Raw genomic sequence first — 19,555 nt, forward strand, 5'->3', positions numbered from 1 at the left:
GAGAGACTGACTGCATCACTTTTATTTTTATAAGAAACATTCATGTGTTAAATCCCAAATTGTTTGCATAGTCAACTTACACACAGCACTGACACACACTTACCCCACCAGACATGCCACCAGGGGTCTTTTCACAATCCCCAAATCCAGAACAAAATTCAAGAAAACGTACAGTATTATATAGAGCCATTATTGCATGGAACTTCCTTCCATCTCATATTGCTCAAATAAACATCAAACCTGGTTTCAATAAACAGATAAAGCAACACCTGGTGGCACAACGCCTCTCCGCTATTGGACCTAGATAGTCGTGTATGAATTGATATGTAGGCTACGTGTGCCTTTAAAAAAAAATGATGTCCTTGAGCTGTTCTTGTCTAATGATGTTCTGTATTATGTTTCATGTTTTGTGTGGACCCCATGAAGAGTAGCTGCTGCTTTTGCAACAGCTAATGAGGATCCTAATAAAATACCAATACCAAACACATCTCCTTCTCAAATAAAGCTGGCATAGTCACAAAATACCCCACTAAAATTACACTCATAACGCACACAATTGTGTGAAATATATCATGTGGATTTGACATGAACAGTAAAAAATAAACATGAGGGAAGGTTTACTCCAAAGTCAATGAAGTTTATTGAACTTTTAGAGCAGCATGTTGGTGTAGTTGAGCAGGGTCAGGGGTGAAACTGGGTTCTGTCTATCTGCTCAAAGACCATCTTCCTTTTCAACCCATGATCTGTACAGGAAAGGAGATCAATTAAAATAGACACAGACATTTTCCCCCCAAATAATAATCAATATTGTGACAGAGACTGCGACACAAATTTTACAAAATAAAATATACAAAACAATGTGTCATCCAACTTGGGTATGTCATCTAATATAACATTAATGTCATGGACAAGCTTGGAGAGAAATAAAGTCATGTTCTTAGTTCCTAGCTATACAGGACGTACCCCGTTCATCCAGCTGATGTAAGCAGACACACGGGTGAAGACGGTGGGCCTGCGGCTGACGTTGCATCCAGAAGAGGAAACGAAGCTGGTCACACCGTGGACATAGTACTGACCGTTGACCTGGCAGTTCAGGGGGCCACCAGAGTCTCCCTACAATGATGGAGAGAGAGCTTCATCAGGACTGAGTTACCAATTTGTTATTCTTACTCATATTTATGTATAACATAAAGAGTCACTGGTTATTTGTATTTTCTAAACATGTAGCTAAACGATGATATAATTCCAATGATAAACAAATATAAAGTAAATGAAATGCATCCAGTAAAACCAAGACAAATCCTCTTCATACCTCTTGGTGTAACGTTTAAGGTTTTAGAGGGACAGACACAGGGTCATGGGTTCAAATCCCAAACCGATCGGTCTTCCCCCCTCTCCCCCTCCATTAGACTGGTCTTACCTGGCAACCAGAGTTGGCTCCGCCACCGGCACAGACCATGGTGGTCTTGACGGAAGATCCCCACCAGCCAGAGCTAGAGCAGGTCTGGTGGTCAACGCTGGGTAGCCAAGCCTGCTTCAGGCTGCTGGACAGAGAACCGCCAGCTATAGACAAGGTGATGCTTTATTAGAATGTGTTAAAAATAGTGACATTTATCCATTGTTGTTATATATCTCTTCAGCTGATAGTGAGGAACAGGGGGATACATTTAAGAGGAACAGGATATGAGAATTCAATATGGTTTCATTAGAACATTTCCAAATAATGACATTTAACCATCTGTCGTCTCAGTTGACATATTAGTCATAGCAGTTTGATGTTTAGTGTCACGAGTCGTGTCCTGCAGGTAAAACTGAGAGATTTCCCCTTAGATAGGCCAGCTGCAAAGTAATAGTTGGCTATTGTAAAGATTCATAAAAACTAAAATTATCTTGTTGGTCGTAATTTAAGGTTAGGGTTAGTTTCTAGTATTAATGTCACATTCACAAGTACAGTGAAATGCCTTTCTTGCAAACTCAAAACCCAACAATCCAATAATCAATAACAATAAAATACTAAAAATAACAAAGTAGAACACGAGATATAACAAGGGTTAGGTACTAGGGTTCGTTTTAAAATCAGATTTTATTACTCTGTGCCAGCTAGTGACCTCTCTACAGAGCTATCTCCAGAGCAAGATTCATGACACAAAACGCTAACCTGCTCAGTTAGTCATTTACATGCTTAAGACCAAGTATAATCTCCCCCCCCAAAAACTCATTTGTTAGCTCTGTTAGTGTCATATTCAGGGTTGTAGTTAGTTATGGGTAGTCTCTGGGACCTGTATGTAAAGACAATGAAATGTTGAATGTGTTACATTGAAGATAATAGGTTACTACTGACTCTGGGTGCGTCCCCATCCGGTGATGTAGCAAGGGTTGTTGTTGGGCAGGATCTGGTCAGAGGGAGGAAGAGCAGCCAGCTGGACAGCAGAGTTCAGGGAAGCATCGGTGTCTAGACGCAGCAGAGCAATGTCATATCTGAGGGTTAAGAGGAACACAATGTCATATCTGAGGGTTAAGAGGAACACAATGTCATATCTGAGGGTTTAGAGGAACACAATGTCATATCTGAGGAATAGAGGAACACAATGTCATATCTGAGGAATAGAGGAACACAATGTCATATCTGAGGAATAGAGGAACACAATGTCATATCTGAAGGTTTAGAGGAACACAATGTCATATCTGAGGGTTAAGAGGAACACAATGTCATATCTGAGGAACAGAAGGTTATACATCTTCGGGTTATAAATCTTTTTCACAAATAAGAATTTGTTCTTAACTGACTTTCTTAGTTAAATAAAAGTTTAAAAAAAATAACAAAAATAAAAAATACATTGTGGAATATCTACTAAATGCTAAGTATAGCTTTTGGTTCACTGTATTATAAACATACACAGCATCAAAAACATTTTTAAAGAGCTACATCATGGTCTCCTTAGAATATATATATTTTAAAGTGTGCCATTTACCATTGTAGTTAAATGTAGTCACCTTGGCTGATATATTAGTTCTACCAACTAATATATCACTTGTGGTGACATGACGTATATGTCACAGTAATGACATATTGGTTATAGTACACGTTTTTGAGGTACTGACCCATATTAAACTCAAATTGTTATCAGTGAATGTCTCAGGATAAAACAAAATATATATTTTTTAAACAATCAATTTTCAACTTTTAAAACAGGACGTACCCTCCAGCGATATTGTTGGAGTTCCACAAGTTGTGGATGTAGACTTTGTTGACGGTCATGATCTGCTCCTTACCCTCGTTGCTGTTCAGGTTGTGGTCTCCCAGAACCACACGCCAAGTCCTCTGGCTGAAGACACACACGCAATAATACCTTGGTCACTTAGGAAGTCTGTTAGGAAGTCAGTTAGGAAGTTATGCAACATATACATACACATAATAGAGATCTTAAAGTTGGAATCTGTTGCAGTGAAACTGCCACGTACGTTAGGTCTACTTTAAATAACTGCTTTTTTTCATTCATTGCACATCGTTGCACATCGTTATATCGTTACATCATTGCTCTTAATTTCACATCGTTGCACATCGTTACATCGTTGCACATCGTTACATCGTTGCACATCGGTGCACATCGGTGCACATCGTTACATCGGTGCACATCGTTACATCGTTGCACATCATTGCACATCATTGCATGCTTAATACAACTGCAGAGTATGATTTTTGTTTATCACAATGCTTGAAGCTCATCTCCTCCGTTTGATAAAAAATGATGTTTATCAAATGAGCCCGGGGCGACCAGGGGCGCTGTGTTACCTATAGAGATCTCAGCTTTAACCTAACGCCAAGCGACCTTGTCAAGAGGTTTCAGAGTTTCACTATAAAATCTAATGTCTTCCTTTGTCCAACCTGTCCACACAGTGAGCAGCAGTCATGACCCATCCTCTCCTGATCAGACTACCTCCACAGGTGTGGTAGTAGGAACTGCCAGACTGGTACTGGAGAGATATCTGAGGACAAGAGAGAAAGAGAGAGAGAGAGGAGGATGTTAAAGATGAGAAGCAGAAGGGAGGAGAGAATTAGAACAAAATATTTACAAAAACATATTGGACAAAAGTAGAAAAGTGTGTTTCATAGTATTAAACTATCAGGTGCAGCTACATCCTTGCCGGATCCCAGGTCCCATGGTCAACTCCTCTAGTACAGAGGAACTGGGTGAAGCACAGAAAGATCTGGGCGCAGGCTAATGTTGACACCCAGAATCAAATCAGCTAGGCTGTCACAGGAGACTTCACTGGTGGAACCAGCCTGTTTTACTGCACAGAATGGTGATCACAGCAATCAGGCTGGTTCCATCAGGCTACGAGAGACTATTTTTTATTTATCCTTAATTTAACTAGGCAAAGTCAGTTAAGAACAAATTCTTATTTACAATGAATAACTACCGGGGAACAGTGGGTTAACTGCCTTGTTCAGGGGTAGAACAACAGATGTTCACCTTGTCAGCTCAGGGATTCGATCCAGCAACATTTTGGTTACTGGCCCAACGCTCTAACCACCTGACGCCCCAAAGCAAAATGTTTTACCTGCCAGGGCCAGGAGTTGGGCTGGGCGACCTCGCCACCCACAACTCTTTCCTCAGCTACCTGACGCCCCAAAGGAAAATGTTTTACCTGCCAGGGCCAGGAGTTGGGCTGGGCGACCTCGCCACCCACAACTCTTTCCTCAGCTACCTGACGCCCCAAAGGAAAATGTTTTACCTGCCAGGGCCAGGAGTTGGGCTGGGCGACCTCGCCACCCACAACTCTTTCCTCAGCTCCATCTTCCAGGTATCTGGGCTGGGGAACCAGATTCTCAGACAGCACTGGGGACAGAGGAAATACAGAGGAAATACAGAGGAAATACAGAGGAAATACAGTTAGAGAGAGAAGTGTTTAAAGACCGGGGAGCCACGGTGTCTTACAGAAAAACAATTCAAGACCGGGGAGCCACGGTGTCTTACAAAAAAACAAATAAAGACCGGGGAGCCACGGTGTCTTACAGAAAAACAAATCAAGACCGGGGAGCCACGGTGTCTTACAGAAAAACAAATCAAGACCGGGGAGCCACTGTGTCTTACAAAAAAACGGTTAAAGACCAGGGAACCACTGTGTCTTACAAAAAAACGGTTAAAGACCAGGGAGCCACGGTGTCTTACAGAAAAACGGTTAAAGACCAGGGAGCCACGGTGTCTTACAAAAAACGGTTAAAGACCAGGGAGCCACGGTGTCTTACAAAAAAACGGTTAAAGACCAGGGAGCCACGGTGTCTTACAGAAAAACAAATCAAGACCGGGGAGCCACGGTGTCTTACAGAAAAACAAATCAAGACCGGGGAGCCACGGTGTCTTACAGAAAAACAAATCAAGACCGGGGAGCCACGCTGTCTTACAGAAAAACAAATCAAGACCGGGGAGCCACTGTGTCTTACAAAAAAACGGTTAAAGACCAGGGAACCACTGTGTCTTACAAAAAAACGGTTAAAGACCAGGGAGCCACGGTGTCTTACAGAAAAACGGTTAAAGACCAGGGAGCCACGGTGTCTTACAAAAAACGGTTAAAGACCAGGGAGCCACGGTGTCTTACAGAAAAACGGTTAAAGACCAGGGAGCCACGGTGTCTTACGGAAAAACGGTAAAGACCAGGGAGCCATGGTGTCTTACAGAAAAACGGTTAAAGACCAGGGAGCCACCGTGTCTTACGGAAAAACGGTTAAAGACCAGGGAGCCACGGTGTCTTACAGAAAAACGGTTAAAGACCAGGGAGCCACCGTGTCTTACAAAAAAACAGTTAAAGACCAGGGAGCCACCGTGTCCTATAGAAAAACAGTTAAAGACTGGGGAGCCAAAGTATTCAGACCTCTTGACTTTTTCCACATTTTGTTACTTTACAGCCTTATTCTAAAATGGATTAAATAAATAAACATCTCTGCAATATACACACAATACCCCATAACGACAAAGCAAAATCAGGTTTTCAGAAAAAAAACAGAAAACCAAGCCATGCGATCGAAGGAATTGTCCGTAGAGCTCTGAGAGAGGATTGTGTCGAGGCACAGATCTGGGGAAGGGTACCAAAACATTTCTGCAGCATTGAAGTTCCCCAAAATTCTTCTTAAATGGAAGAAGTTTGGAACCACCAAGACTCTTCCTAGAGCTGGCCAGCCGACCAAACTGATCAATCTGGGGAGAAGGGCCAGGAGGTCAGGGAGGTGACCAAGAACCCGATGGTCACTCTGACAGAGCTCTAGAGTTCCTCTGAGGAGATGGGAGAACCTTCCAGAAGGACAATCATCTTTGCAGCACTCCACCAATCAGGCCTTTATGGTAGACTAGTGGCCAGACGGAAACCACTCCTCAGTAAAAGGCACATAACAGCCCATTTGGAGTTGACAAAAGGCATCTAAGACTCTCAGACCATGAGAAACAAGATTCTCTGGTCTGATGAAACCAATATTGAACTCTTTGGCCTGAATGCGAAGCATCACGTCTGGAGGAAACCTGGCACCGCCCTTACGGTAAAGCATGGTGGTGGCAGCATCATGCTGTGGGGATGTTTTTCAGCGGCAGGGACTGGGACACTAGTCAGGATCGAGGGAAAGATGAACGGAGCAAAGTATAGAGAGATCCTTGATGAAAACCTGCTCCAGAACGCTCACTGGGACGAAGGTTCACCTTCGACGACCCTAAGCACACAGCCAAGACAACGCAGGAATGGCTTCGGGACCAGTCTCTGAATGTCCTTGAGTGGCCCAGCCTGAGCCGGGACTTGTACCCGATCGAACATCTCTGGAAAAACCTGAAAATATCTGTGTATTAATGCTCCCCATCCAACATGACAGAGCTTGAGAGGATCTGCAGAGAAGAATGGGAGAAACTCCCCAAATACAGGTGTGCCGCAGCTTGTATCGTCATACCCAAGAAGACTCGATGCTTAAATCGCTGCCAAAGGTGCTTCAACAAAGTACTGAGTAAAGGGATTTAAAAAAATAAATACAATTTTTATTAAATTAGCAAACATTTCTAAAAGACTGTTTTTGTTTTGTCATTATGGGGTATTGTGTGTAGATTGATGGAGGGTGGGGAACTATTTAATACATTTTAGAATAAAACTGTAACATAATAAAATGTGAAAAAAGTCAAGCGGTCTGAATACTTTCCAAAGGCACTGTATGTCTACCTATTACACAAAAACAAATACACCCCCCCCCCCACACACTTCACATCCTAAAGTGCCACGTACACAGAAATGCTGGTTTTAGGCAGCACTGAAAAGGCAGGGCAGGCCAGGGCCCGTGATTGGAGTATTCATTGCATTGTGTAATGCAGTGTAGCCTAACTTGTTTTACACCATCCCAGCAGGGCAAAAGACTCGGGGCTGAGACAAAATCATTCGGTGTCTGAAGGTGCTGCAAAGAAGGACCTAGGAAAGCTAATGTGACGAGTATGCATGTTTGTCCCAAAGTAGAAGTTGACTGAGGGACCTTACAGATAACTGTATGTGTGGGTTGCAGAGATGAGGTAGTCATTCAAAAAATTATATTAAACCCTATTATTGAACACAGAGTGTGAGTCCATGAAACTTATTATGTGACTTGTTAAGCATTTTTTACTCCTGAACTTATTTAGGCTTCCAATGACCAAGGGGTTGAATACTTATTGACTCAAGACATTTTAGCGTATCGTTCTTAATTAATTTGTAAAATTTTCTACAAACATAATTCCACTTTGATATTATGGTATAGGCTAGTGACCCAAACAGAAATCTATATTTAATCTGTATTAAACAACACAACAAAATGTGGAAAAAGTCAAGGGGTGTGAATACTTTCTGAAGGCACTTTAGCATGAGGTTAGCTATAAAAATGCACATTTAAGTCTTTGCACCATGGCAACATGTGTAGAATTGTAGAAAGTTACTGTCCCCCCCTCTCGCTCAGACCACTGGTCTCTCTCTTATTTGACCTAGTTAACCTAGTTAAGGCATATGTAACCTAGTTAAGGCATATGTAACCTAGTTAAGCCATATGTAACCTAGTTAAGCCATATGTAACCTAGTTAAGCCATATGTAACCTAGTTAAGCCATATGTAACCTAGTTAAGGCATATGTTTTCTGTATGGTCTCTCCCCTATTTGACCTAGTTAACCTAGTTAAGGCATATGTTTTCTGTATGGTCTCTCCCCTATTTGACCTAGTTAACCTAGTTAAGCCATATGTAACCTAGTTAAGGCATATGTTTTCTGTATGGTCTCTCCCCTATTTGACTTAGTTAACCTAGTTAAGCCATATGTAACCTAGTTAAGGCATATGTTTTCTGTATGGTCTCTCCCCTATTTGACTTAGTTAACCTAGTTAAGCCATATGTAACCTAGTTAAGCCATATGTAACCTAGTTAAGGCATATGTTTTCTGTATGGTTCTCCCAGAATTTGACCTAGTTAACCTAGTTAAGGCATATGTTTTCTGTATGGTCTCTCCCCTATTTGACCTAGTTAACCTAGTTAAGGCATATGTTTTCTGTATGGTCTCTCCCCTATTTGACCTAGTTAACCTAGTTAAGCCATATGTAACCTAGTTAAGGCATATGTTTTCTGTATGGTCTCTCCCCTATTTGACCTAGTTAACCTAGTTAAGGCATATGTTTTATGTATGGTCTCTCCCCTATTTGACCTAGTTAACCTAGTTAAGCCATATGTAACCTAGTTAAGGCATATGTTTTCTGTATGGTCTCTCCCCTATTTGACCTAGTTAACCTAGTTAAGCCATATGTAACCTAGTTAAGGCATATGTTTTCTGTATGGTCTCTCCCCTATTTGACCTAGTTAACCTAGGTAAGCCATATGTAACCTAGATAAGGCATATGTTTTCTGTATGGTCTCTCCCCTATTTGACTTAGTTAACCTAGTTAAGGCATATGTTTTATGTATGGTCTCTCCCCTATTTGACCTAGTTAACATAGTTAAGCCATATGTAACCTAGTTAAGGAATATGTTTTCTGTATGGTCTCTCCCCTATTTGACTTAGTTAACCTAGTTAAGGCATATGTTTTCTGTATGGTCTCTCCCCTATTTGACCTAGTTAACCTAGTTAAGCCATATGTAACCTAGTTAAGGCATATGTTTTCTGTATGGTCTCTCCCCTATTTGACTTAGTTAACCTAGTTAAGCCATATGTAACCTAGTTAAGGCATATGTTTTCTGTATGGTCTCTCCCCTATTTGACTTAGTTAACCTAGTTAAGCCATATGTAACCTAGTTAAGCCATATGTAACCTAGTTAAGGCATATGTTTTCTGTATGGTTCTCCCAGAATTTGACCTAGTTAACCTAGTTAAGCCATATGTAACCTAGTTAAGGCATATGTTTTCTGTATGGTCTCTCCCCTATTTGACCTAGTTAACCTAGTTAAGGCATATGTTTTATGTATGGTCTCTCCCCTATTTGACCTAGTTAACCTAGTTAAGCCATATGTAACCTAGTTAAGGCATATGTTTTCTGTATGGTCTCTCCCCTATTTGACCTAGTTAACCTAGTTAAGCCATATGTAACCTAGTTAAGGCATATGTTTTCTGTATGGTCTCTCCCCTATTTGACCTAGTTAACCTAGTTAAGGCATATGTTTTATGTATGGTCTCTCCCCTATTTGACCTAGTTAACCTAGTTAAGCCATATGTAACCTAGTTAAGGAATATGTTTTCTGTATGGTCTCTCCCCTATTTGACTTAGTTAACCTAGTTAAGGCATATGTTTTATGTATGGTCTCTCCCCTATTTGACCTAGTTAACCTAGTTAAGCCATATGTAACCTAGTTAAGGCATATGTTTTCTGTATGGTCTCTCCCCTATTTGACCTAGTTAACCTAGTTAAGCCATATGTAACCTAGTTAAGGCATATGTAAACTGTATGGTCTCTCCCCTATTTGACCTAGTTAACCTAGTTAAGCCATATGTAACCTAGTTAAGGCATATCTATACTTTAAGTAGTTATTTATATATGCGTGTAAGTCTGTAATGTCTATGTTAATGTTTTCAAATGTACTGTATGTAAATTGTAAAGTATTTTAGTTTGTAAGGACTTTTTCTGTATGTGTCAGACCCCAGGAAGAATAGATGTCGCCATTGGCGTCGGCTAATGGGGATCCTAATCAAATCTATATTCTACTCTATTAGTCTCAATCCGAGGGTGAATAAATAGTCTGTATAGAGATGGCCATTTCTTCAAGGAGATAGAATATAGAGATGGCCATTTCTTCAAGGAGATAGAATATAGAGATGGCCATTTCTTCAAGGAGATAGAATATAGAGATGGCCATTTCTTCAAGGAGATAGAATATAGAGATGGTCAGTTCTTCAAGGAGATAGAATATAGAGATGGCCATTTCTTCAAGGAGATAGAATATAGAGATGGTCAGTTCTTACCCAGGGCTGAGAGAGCGCTCAACAGGACGAACCTCAGCATGTTTTCAATCTGTCAGTGTCAGTCTGTCCTTATGGAATATTCCTGTCCCTGTTTTATACCCTCAGGAGGCAGGAGGGCTCAGAACACCCAACCTGATCTATCTATGGTTACAACATTCAGGTAACTTACCCAAAATGCCACAGTTTTCCCAAAATCCTGGTTGGAGGATTCCTGGAATCGGAAGAGAATAAGCTAGGAGGGACAACTCCACCCAGGATTTCTGGGAAATCTACCTGTCTGGTCTGGACTGGCTGGGGTTTAGGTGTTTGAACAACGTCAGGGTGGCGGCAGATAACCACCTGTGTTCTGTCCCACCATTATCTCACTGTCCAAGGTCTTTGGCCTCGCCTCGCCTCACCTCACATACAGTACCTGGGTTAGGGTTAGCAGATCCAGCTGTATTACTGTACAGTACCTGGGTTAGGGTTAGGGTTAGCAGATCCATCTGTATTACTGTACAGTACCTGGGGTAGGGTTAGCAGATCCAGCTGTATTACTGTACAGTACCTGGGTTAGGGTTAGCAGATCCAGCTGTATTACTGTACAGTACCTGGGTTAGGGTTAGCAGATCCAGCTGTATTACTGTACAGTACCTGGGTTAGGGTTAGCAGATCCAGCTGTATTACTGTACAGTACCTGGGGTAGGGTTAGCAGATCCAGCTGTATTACTGTACAGTACCTGGGGTAGGGTTAGCAGATCCAGCTGTATTACTCTACAGTACCTGGGTTAGGGTTAGCAGATCCAGCTGTATTACTGTACAGTACCTGGGCTAGGGTTAGCAGATCCATCTGTATTACTGTACAGTACCTGGGGTAGGGTTAGCAGATCCAGCTGTATTACTGTACAGTACCTGGGGTAGGGTTAGCAGATCCAGCTGTATTACTGTACAGTACCTGGGTTAGGGTTAGCAGATCCAGCTGTATTACTGTACAGTACCTGGGTTAGGGTTAGCAGATCCAGCTGTATTACTGTACAGTACCTGGGTTAGGGTTAGCAGATCCAGCTGTATTACTGTACAGTACCTGGGTTAGGGTTAGGGTTAGCAGATCCAGCTGTATTACTCTACAGTACCTGGGTTAGGGTTATCAGATCCAGCTGTATTACTCTACAGTACCTGGGGTAGGGTTAGCAGATCCAGCTGTATTACTGTACAGTACCTGGGGTAGGGTTAGCAGATCCAGCTGTATTACTCTACAGTACCTGGGTTAGGGTTAGCAGATCCAGCTGTATTACTCTACAGTACCTGGGTTAGGGGTAGGGTTATCAGATCCAGCTGTATTACTGTACAGTACCTGGGTTAGGGTTAGCAGATCCAGCTGTATTACTGTACAGTACCTGGGTTAGGGTTAGGGTTAGGGTTATCAGATCCAGCTGTATTACTGTACAGTACCTGGGGTAGGGTTAGCAGATCCAGCTGTATTACTCTACAGTACCTGGGTTAGGGTTAGGGTTAGCAGATCCAGCTGTATTACTGTACAGTACCTGGGTTAGGGTTAGCAGATCCAGCTGTATTACTGTACAGTACCTGGGTTAGGGTTAGCAGATCCAGCTGTATTACTGTACAGTACCTGGGTTAGGGTTAGCAGATCCAGCTGTATTACTGTACAGTACCTGGGTTAGGGTTAGCAGATCCAGCTGTATTACTGTACAGTACCTGGGTTAGGGTTAGGGTTAGCAGATCCAGCTGTATTACTCTACAGTACCTGGGTTAGGGTTATCAGATCCAGCTGTATTACTCTACAGTACCTGGGGTAGGGTTAGCAGATCCAGCTGTATTACTGTACAGTACCTGGGGTAGGGTTAGCAGATCCAGCTGTATTACTCTACAGTACCTGGGTTAGGGTTAGCAGATCCAGCTGTATTACTCTACAGTACCTGGGTTAGGGGTAGGGTTATCAGATCCAGCTGTATTACTGTACAGTACCTGGGTTAGGGTTAGCAGATCCAGCTGTATTACTGTACAGTACCTGGGTTAGGGTTAGGGTTAGGGTTATCAGATCCAGCTGTATTACTGTACAGTACCTGGGGTAGGGTTAGCAGATCCAGCTGTATTACTCTACAGTACCTGGGTTAGGGTTAGGGTTAGCAGATCCAGCTGTATTACTGTACAGTACCTGGGGTAGGGTTAGCAGATCCAGCTGTATTACTGTACAGTACCTGGGGTAGGGTTATCAGATCCAGCTGTATTACTCTACAGTACCTGGGGTAGGGTTAGCAGATCCAGCTGTATTACTGTACAGTACCTGGGGTAGGGTTAGCAGATCCAGCTGTATTACTGTACAGTACCTGGGTTAGGGTTAGCAGATCCAGCTGTATTACTGTACAGTACCTGGGTTAGGGTTAGGGTTAGCAGATCCAGCTGTATTACTCTACAGTACCTGGGTTAGGGTTAGGGTTAGCAGATCCAGCTGTATTACTGTACAGTACCTAGGTTAGGGTTAGCAGATCCAGCTGTATTACTGTACCGTACCTGGGTTAGGGTTAGCAGATCCAGCTGTATTACTCTACAGTACCTGGGTTAGGGTTAGCAGATCCAGCTATATTACTGTACCGTACCTGGGTTAGGGTTATCAGATCCAGCTGTATTACTGTACAGTACCTGGGTTAGGGTTATCAGATCCAGCTGTATTACTGTACAGTACCTGGGGTAGGGTTAGCAGATCCAGCTGTATTACTCTACAGTACCTGGGGTAGGGTTAGCAGATCCAGCTGTATTACTCTACAGTACCTGGGGTAGGGTTAGCAGATTCAGCTGTATTACTGTACAGTACCTGGGTTAGGGTTATCAGATCCAGCTGTATTACTGTACAGTACCTGGGTTAGGGTTAGCTGATCCAGCTGTATTACTGTACTGTACCTGGGTTAGGGTTAGGGTTAGCAGATCCAGCTGTATTACTGTACAGTACCTGGGTTAGGGTTAGCTGATCCAGCTGTATTACTGTACAGTACCTGGGGTAGGGTTAGCAGATCCAGCTGTATTACTCTACAGTACCTGGGTTAGGGTTAGCAGATCCAGCTGTATTACTCTACAGTACCTGGGTTAGGGGTAGGGTTATCAGATCCAGCTGTATTACTGTACAGTACCTGGGTTAGGGTTAGCAGATCCAGCTGTATTACTGTACAGTACCTGGGTTAGGGTTAGGGTTAGGGTTATCAGATCCAGCTGTATTACTGTACAGTACCTGGGGTAGGGTTAGCAGATCCAGCTGTATTACTCTACAGTACCTGGGTTAGGGTTAGGGTTAGCAGATCCAGCTGTATTACTGTACAGTACCTGGGGTAGGGTTAGCAGATCCAGCTGTATTACTGTACAGTACCTGGGGTAGGGTTATCAGATCCAGCTGTATTACTCTACAGTACCTGGGGTAGGGTTAGCAGATCCAGCTGTATTACTGTACAGTACCTGGGGTAGGGTTAGCAGATCCAGCTGTATTACTGTACAGTACCTGGGTTAGGGTTAGCAGATCCAGCTGTATTACTGTACAGTACCTGGGTTAGGGTTAGGGTTAGCAGATCCAGCTGTATTACTCTACAGTACCTGGGTTAGGGTTAGGGTTAGCAGATCCAGCTGTATTACTGTACAGTACCTAGGTTAGGGTTAGCAGATCCAGCTGTATTACTGTACCGTACCTGGGTTAGGGTTAGCAGATCCAGCTGTATTACTCTACAGTACCTGGGTTAGGGTTAGCAGATCCAGCTATATTACTGTACCGTACCTGGGTTAGGGTTATCAGATCCAGCTGTATTACTGTACAGTACCTGGGTTAGGGTTATCAGATCCAGCTGTATTACTGTACAGTACCTGGGGTAGGGTTAGCAGATCCAGCTGTATTACTCTACAGTACCTGGGGTAGGGTTAGCAGATCCAGCTGTATTACTCTACAGTACCTGGGGTAGGGTTAGCAGATTCAGCTGTATTACTGTACAGTACCTGGGTTAGGGTTATCAGATCCAGCTGTATTACTGTACAGTACCTGGGTTAGGGTTAGCTGATCCAGCTGTATTACTGTACTGTACCTGGGTTAGGGTTAGGGTTAGCAGATCCAGCTGTATTACTGTACAGTACCTGGGTTAGGGTTAGCTGATCCAGCTGTATTACTGTACAGTACCTGGGTTAGGGTTAGCAGATCCAGCTGTATTACTGTACAGTACCTGGGTTAGGGTTAGCTGATCCAGCTGTATTACTCTACAGTACCTGGGGTAGGGTTAGGGTTAGCAGATCCAGCTGTATTACTGTACAGTACCTGGGGTAGGGTTATCAGATCCAGCTGTATTACTGTACAGTACCTGGGTTAGGGTTAGCAGATCCAGCTGTATTACTCTACAGTACCTGGTGTAGGGTTAGCAGATCCAGCTGTATTACTGTACAGTACCTGGGTTAGGGTTAGGGTTATCAGATCCAGCTGTATTACTGTACAGTACCTGGGTTAGGGTTATCAGATCCAGCTGTATTACTGTACAGTACCTGGGTTAGGGTTAGCAGATCCAGCTGTATTACTGTACAGTACCTGGGTTAGGGTTAGGGTTAGCAGATCCAGCTGTATTACTGTACAGTGGATTTTTCCAGGATCATTACCTTATCTTGTGTAATTATTGGAAAATAGTACTGTTTTAAAGGTGTTGGAGATAAAATATAAGTTTTTATGAAATGTTTGAAATACTCTGTACACTTCAAGAAAGGCTCCAATGTGGTTTATTGTCCAGATTGTAAGCCCCTCGGGTTTGTTTTTCATGTGGGTATTTCTGTTTGCCTTTTGCTTATCTTGTGCTGATAATAACAGCTACAGCAGTTCCATTTTACACGCTGTGCTGCCAATCTGAAAATACAGTACACCTACTTCCCAAATTACATTTGATTCAGACTTTAGTGCACATAATAGGGTGTGATTTGGAACGCATCCCTACACCCTGGTCGAGACAAACCAGACAGGAGGAGGTCAGTTGGGGTGTCCTGCCTCCCGAGGGTATAAAACAGGGACAGAAATATTCCATCAGGAAAGACTGACACTAACAGACTGAAAACATGCTGAGGTTCGTCCTGTTGAGCGCTCTCGCAGCCCTGGGTAAGAACTGAACTTCTTCCAGACACTCTGTCTGCCTTTTTACCCCCCCCCCGTTCACTCTCTCTGTCTGCCTTTTTACCCCCCCCCGTTCACTCTCTCTGTCTGCCTTTTTACCCCCCCCGTTCACTCTCTCTGTCTGCCTTTTTACCCCCCCCCCCCCGTTCACTCTCTCTGTCTGCCTTTTTACCCCCCCCCCCCGTTCACTCTCACTGTCTGCCTTTTTACCCCCCCACCCCCCCGTTCACTCTCACTCACTCTTCTTATTCAGACTCTCTTCTTCCCTCTCCATTTTCTCAATTTCCTTGTGTCTCTCTCTCTCTCTCTCTGTCTTTGAGTACGTACAGCATCCATAAGAAATCTACATTTAGCTGTATGTTTTTTCCCCCCCTGGTAACCTCCTGCAGTGCTGTCTGTGGATCTGGAGCCACAGCCCAGATACTTGGAAGATGTTCCTGGCCAGAGAGTTGTTGGTGGTGAGGTCGCCCAGCCCAACTCCTGGCCCTGGCAGGTAAAACATTCGCCTGATCCCAGGACTGTACTATATGTGCTTAAGCCATCTCTTCGATACTCCACGGTCATAGGAGTTGGCTATGATACACACAGATCTGGGACCAGGCACAAAAATATATATTACTGTTGAGATATGTTACTTGAATTAAACTTTGAGCACTAGACCTAGGCAGAAAATATTTGTTTTTTGTAGTATTTTTGAAAATACTAACTTACAAATACTCAAGGTAATTGAATATACACTGAGTATACAAAACATTAAGAACACCTTCCTAATATTGAGTTGCACCCCCTTTTGCTCTCAGAACAGCCTCAACTCGTCGGGGCATGGAATCTACAAGGTGTCTTAAGTGTTCCACAGGGAAGCTGGCCGTGTTGGATGAGCCACTTGGGAGGCCTTGTCTTCTCATCTTTAACATCCTCCTTTCACCTCTCCTCTCACCTCTCTCTCTCTTTCTCTCTTGTCCTCAGATATCTCTCCAGTACAAGTCTGGCAGCTCCTACTACCACACCTGTGGAGGTAGTCTGATCAGGAGAGGATGGGTCATGACTGCTGCTCACTGTGTGGACAGGTTGGACAAAAGAAGACATTATAGAATAACTACATTTTTCCAAGAGTTAACGTGACACAAATAAATAATACACCGATACAAATACATTATACAAGATAAATAGCAAGTTTTTGTTAATTTTGATTGAAATGCCATTTATAGGATATGGAAGTAACTTCCTAAGTGACCAATGTATTATTGCTTACGTGTGTGTGCAGCCAGAGGACGTGGCGTGTGGTTCTGGGAGACCACAACCTGAACAGCATCGAGGGTAAGGAGCAGATCATGACCGTCAACAAAGTCTACGTCCACAACTTGTGGAACTCCAACAGCGTTGCCTCAGGGTACGCAATTCATTTGTAATCCATTTTTTATCTTTGTTTAAAGAAGTTCACATTTTACTTCAATAATTGGTTTGAATTTAGCTACACCAGTTAAATGTCTCTATTTTTGACAGATTCTAATGATACCATTTTATTAGATCTTAAAAATAAGTGTTCTGTAGTATGTTTATAATAAGAATTACTTGGAGAATGATCCTAGTATTAAGTGTTTGGGTTGAAGAACCAAAGAACAGGAAGAAGGTTATGAGGGAGTATGTAAGAAAGATTTATGACTTGAGGTGAAAATGAAGCGTCCTGGACATATGCTTCTGTCCCTCAGATATGACATTGTGTTCTTCTAAACCCTCAGATATGACATTGTGTTCCTCTATTCCTCAGATATGACATTGTGTTCCTCTATTCCTCAGATATGACATTGTGTTCCTCTAAACCCTCAGATATGACATTGTGTTCCTCTTAACCCTCAGATATGACATTGTGTTCTTCTAAACCCTCAGATATGACATTGTGTTCTTCTAAACCCTCAGATATGACATTGTGTTCCTCTATTCCTCAGATATGACATTGTGTTCCTCTAAACCCTCAGATATGACATTGTGTTCCTCTTAACCCTCAGATATGACATTGTGTTCTTCTAAACCCTCAGATATGACATTGTGTTCCTCTATTCCTCAGATATGACATTGTGTTCCTCTATTCCTCAGATATGACATTGTGTTCCTCTAAACCCTCAGATATGACATTGTGTTCCTCTTAACCCTCAGATATGACATTGTGTTCCTCTAAACCCTCAGATATGACATTGTGTTCCTCTTAACCCTCAGATATGACATTGTGTTCCTCTAAACCCTCAGATATGACATTGTGTTCCTCTATTCCTCAGATATGACATTGTGTTCCTCTAAACCCTCAGATATGACATTGTGTTCCTCTTAACCCTCAGATATGACATTGCTCTGCTGCGTCTAGACACCGATGCTTCCCTGAACTCTGCTGTCCAGCTGGCTGCTCTTCCTCCCTCTGACCAGATCCTGCCCAACAACAACCCTTGCTACATCACCGGATGGGGACGCACCTCCAGTGAGTTGCATAAGTAACTAACAGTAATTGAACTTGTAAATGATTTTGGGTAAATATCTGTACATTTATATTTGTGTCTAGTTTCTAGTTTTTTTTCTCCAGAAGTTGATCTAGCCATATGATTCCCATCCTGTTATCTCCTCTAACGTGTCCCCTGTCCTTCCTGTAGCCGGCGGTCCTCTGTCCAGCAGCCTGAAGCAGGCTTGGCTACCCAGCGTTGACCACCAGACCTGCTCTAGCTCTGGCTGGTGGGGATCTACCATCAAGACCACCATGGTCTGTGCCGGTGGCGGAGCCAACGCTGGTTGCAACGTAAGACCAGTCTAATGGAATAATTGGGTTAAATATTGCAGTCAATTGGGGTTCGGGGGGGGGGAGGTTGTTCCAGGGTTTGAACCTGCAACCCTGTCTCTCTTGTTCCAACATCTTACCAATTCTCTTAGTGGTCTACTGCTGAGGACTACAACATGTTTCTGAATGAATGCAATGTAGTTTATATTTCTTTATAATTTAAATGATGTCATTGCTTACATATTTAGAACTGAAAAAACAAATCATTGATGTGTTGTAAGTTTGTTGCCCTGGTCTCAGTCCTGATGTAGCTCTCTCTCTCTCTCTCCATCATTGTAGGGAGACTCTGGTGGCCCCCTGAACTGCCAGGTCAACGGTCAGTACTATGTCCACGGTATTGCCAGCTTCGTTTCCAGTGCCGGATGCAACGCCACCCGCAAGCCCACCGTCTTCACCCGTGTGTCTGCTTACATCACTTGGATGAACGGGGTACGTCCTGTATAGCTAGGAACAGGAGAAGAACGTGACGTTATTTCTCTCCAAGCTTGTCTATGACATTGTTATGCACATTTTAATTTGTCTAATTGGTGTCCGTCTCAGTAACAATATTGACTGTATTTTGGGCAAATGTGGAAGTGCCGGTCTAATTAATTTTCTGTCCTTTCCTCTACAGATCATGGGTTGAAAGGGAACATGGTCATCGAGCACAACCCAGCTCAATTTCGTTCACATTCTGCTCTTAAAGTTAAATAAATGTAACATTTGCAGTAAACCTTTTGTCTTGTCTATGTGTATCAAGTCAAATCTATCTCAATGTTTTTCTACACTTTAAGATATCATATGTAAATTGATCAGATCCGTGATAGGGTTAAACATGTTCTTAGTAAACTTCCCTTGGCAGTACCAATGATTTATATATACACTAGATGACTTGTAGGGGGCTCTGTTTTGAAGCCACCGTGCCTCCATCTTGATACTCCCCCACCAGTGTAAAAATAGTTAGGAAGATATAGAAATGCATTTATTAATGTCTACATTTGTTTTTGCCTCTTTCATTTTATTACAGACACATGAATACATACTTTTAAATTGTATTATGTCCCCACTACAACAACAAAATACTTCAATACATTTAAATTTGGTCCTTGAAACATTTAATTAAAATACTGTAGATTTCAAATCAAATCAAATCAAATGTTATTGGTCACATACACATGGTTAGCAGATGTTAGTGCGAGTGTAGC

General features: G+C 42.7%; 2 protein-coding genes across 2 annotated transcripts; one reads left to right on the top strand and one right to left on the bottom strand.

Annotated features, from left to right (window-relative positions):
• Nucleotides 1-654: 654 nt before the first annotated feature.
• On the bottom strand, nucleotides 655-10,471 carry LOC129834981 (elastase-1). Its single transcript, XM_055900343.1, has 8 exons — nucleotides 10,432-10,471; nucleotides 4,738-4,841; nucleotides 3,887-3,987; nucleotides 3,201-3,326; nucleotides 2,342-2,478; nucleotides 1,421-1,563; nucleotides 964-1,113; nucleotides 655-743 (listed from the first exon to the last, which is right to left on the bottom strand). Exons 1-8 carry the CDS (start codon nucleotides 10,469-10,471, stop codon nucleotides 732-734), a joined length of 813 nt encoding a protein of 270 aa, XP_055756318.1. The 3' UTR covers nucleotides 655-731.
• A 4,953-nt stretch (nucleotides 10,472-15,424) lies between these two features.
• Nucleotides 15,425-19,050, top strand: LOC129834992 (elastase-1-like). Its single transcript, XM_055900349.1, has 8 exons — nucleotides 15,425-15,535; nucleotides 15,940-16,043; nucleotides 16,517-16,617; nucleotides 16,815-16,940; nucleotides 17,884-18,020; nucleotides 18,190-18,332; nucleotides 18,651-18,800; nucleotides 18,985-19,050. Exons 1-8 carry the CDS (start codon nucleotides 15,496-15,498, stop codon nucleotides 18,994-18,996), a joined length of 813 nt encoding a protein of 270 aa, XP_055756324.1. The 5' UTR covers nucleotides 15,425-15,495; the 3' UTR covers nucleotides 18,997-19,050.
• The last annotated feature ends 505 nt before the right edge of the window (nucleotides 19,051-19,555 follow it).

Source organism: Salvelinus fontinalis, chromosome 3 (genome assembly GCF_029448725.1).
Source record: "Salvelinus fontinalis isolate EN_2023a chromosome 3, ASM2944872v1, whole genome shotgun sequence".
NCBI classification, from domain to species: Eukaryota; Metazoa; Chordata; class Actinopteri; order Salmoniformes; family Salmonidae; genus Salvelinus; species Salvelinus fontinalis.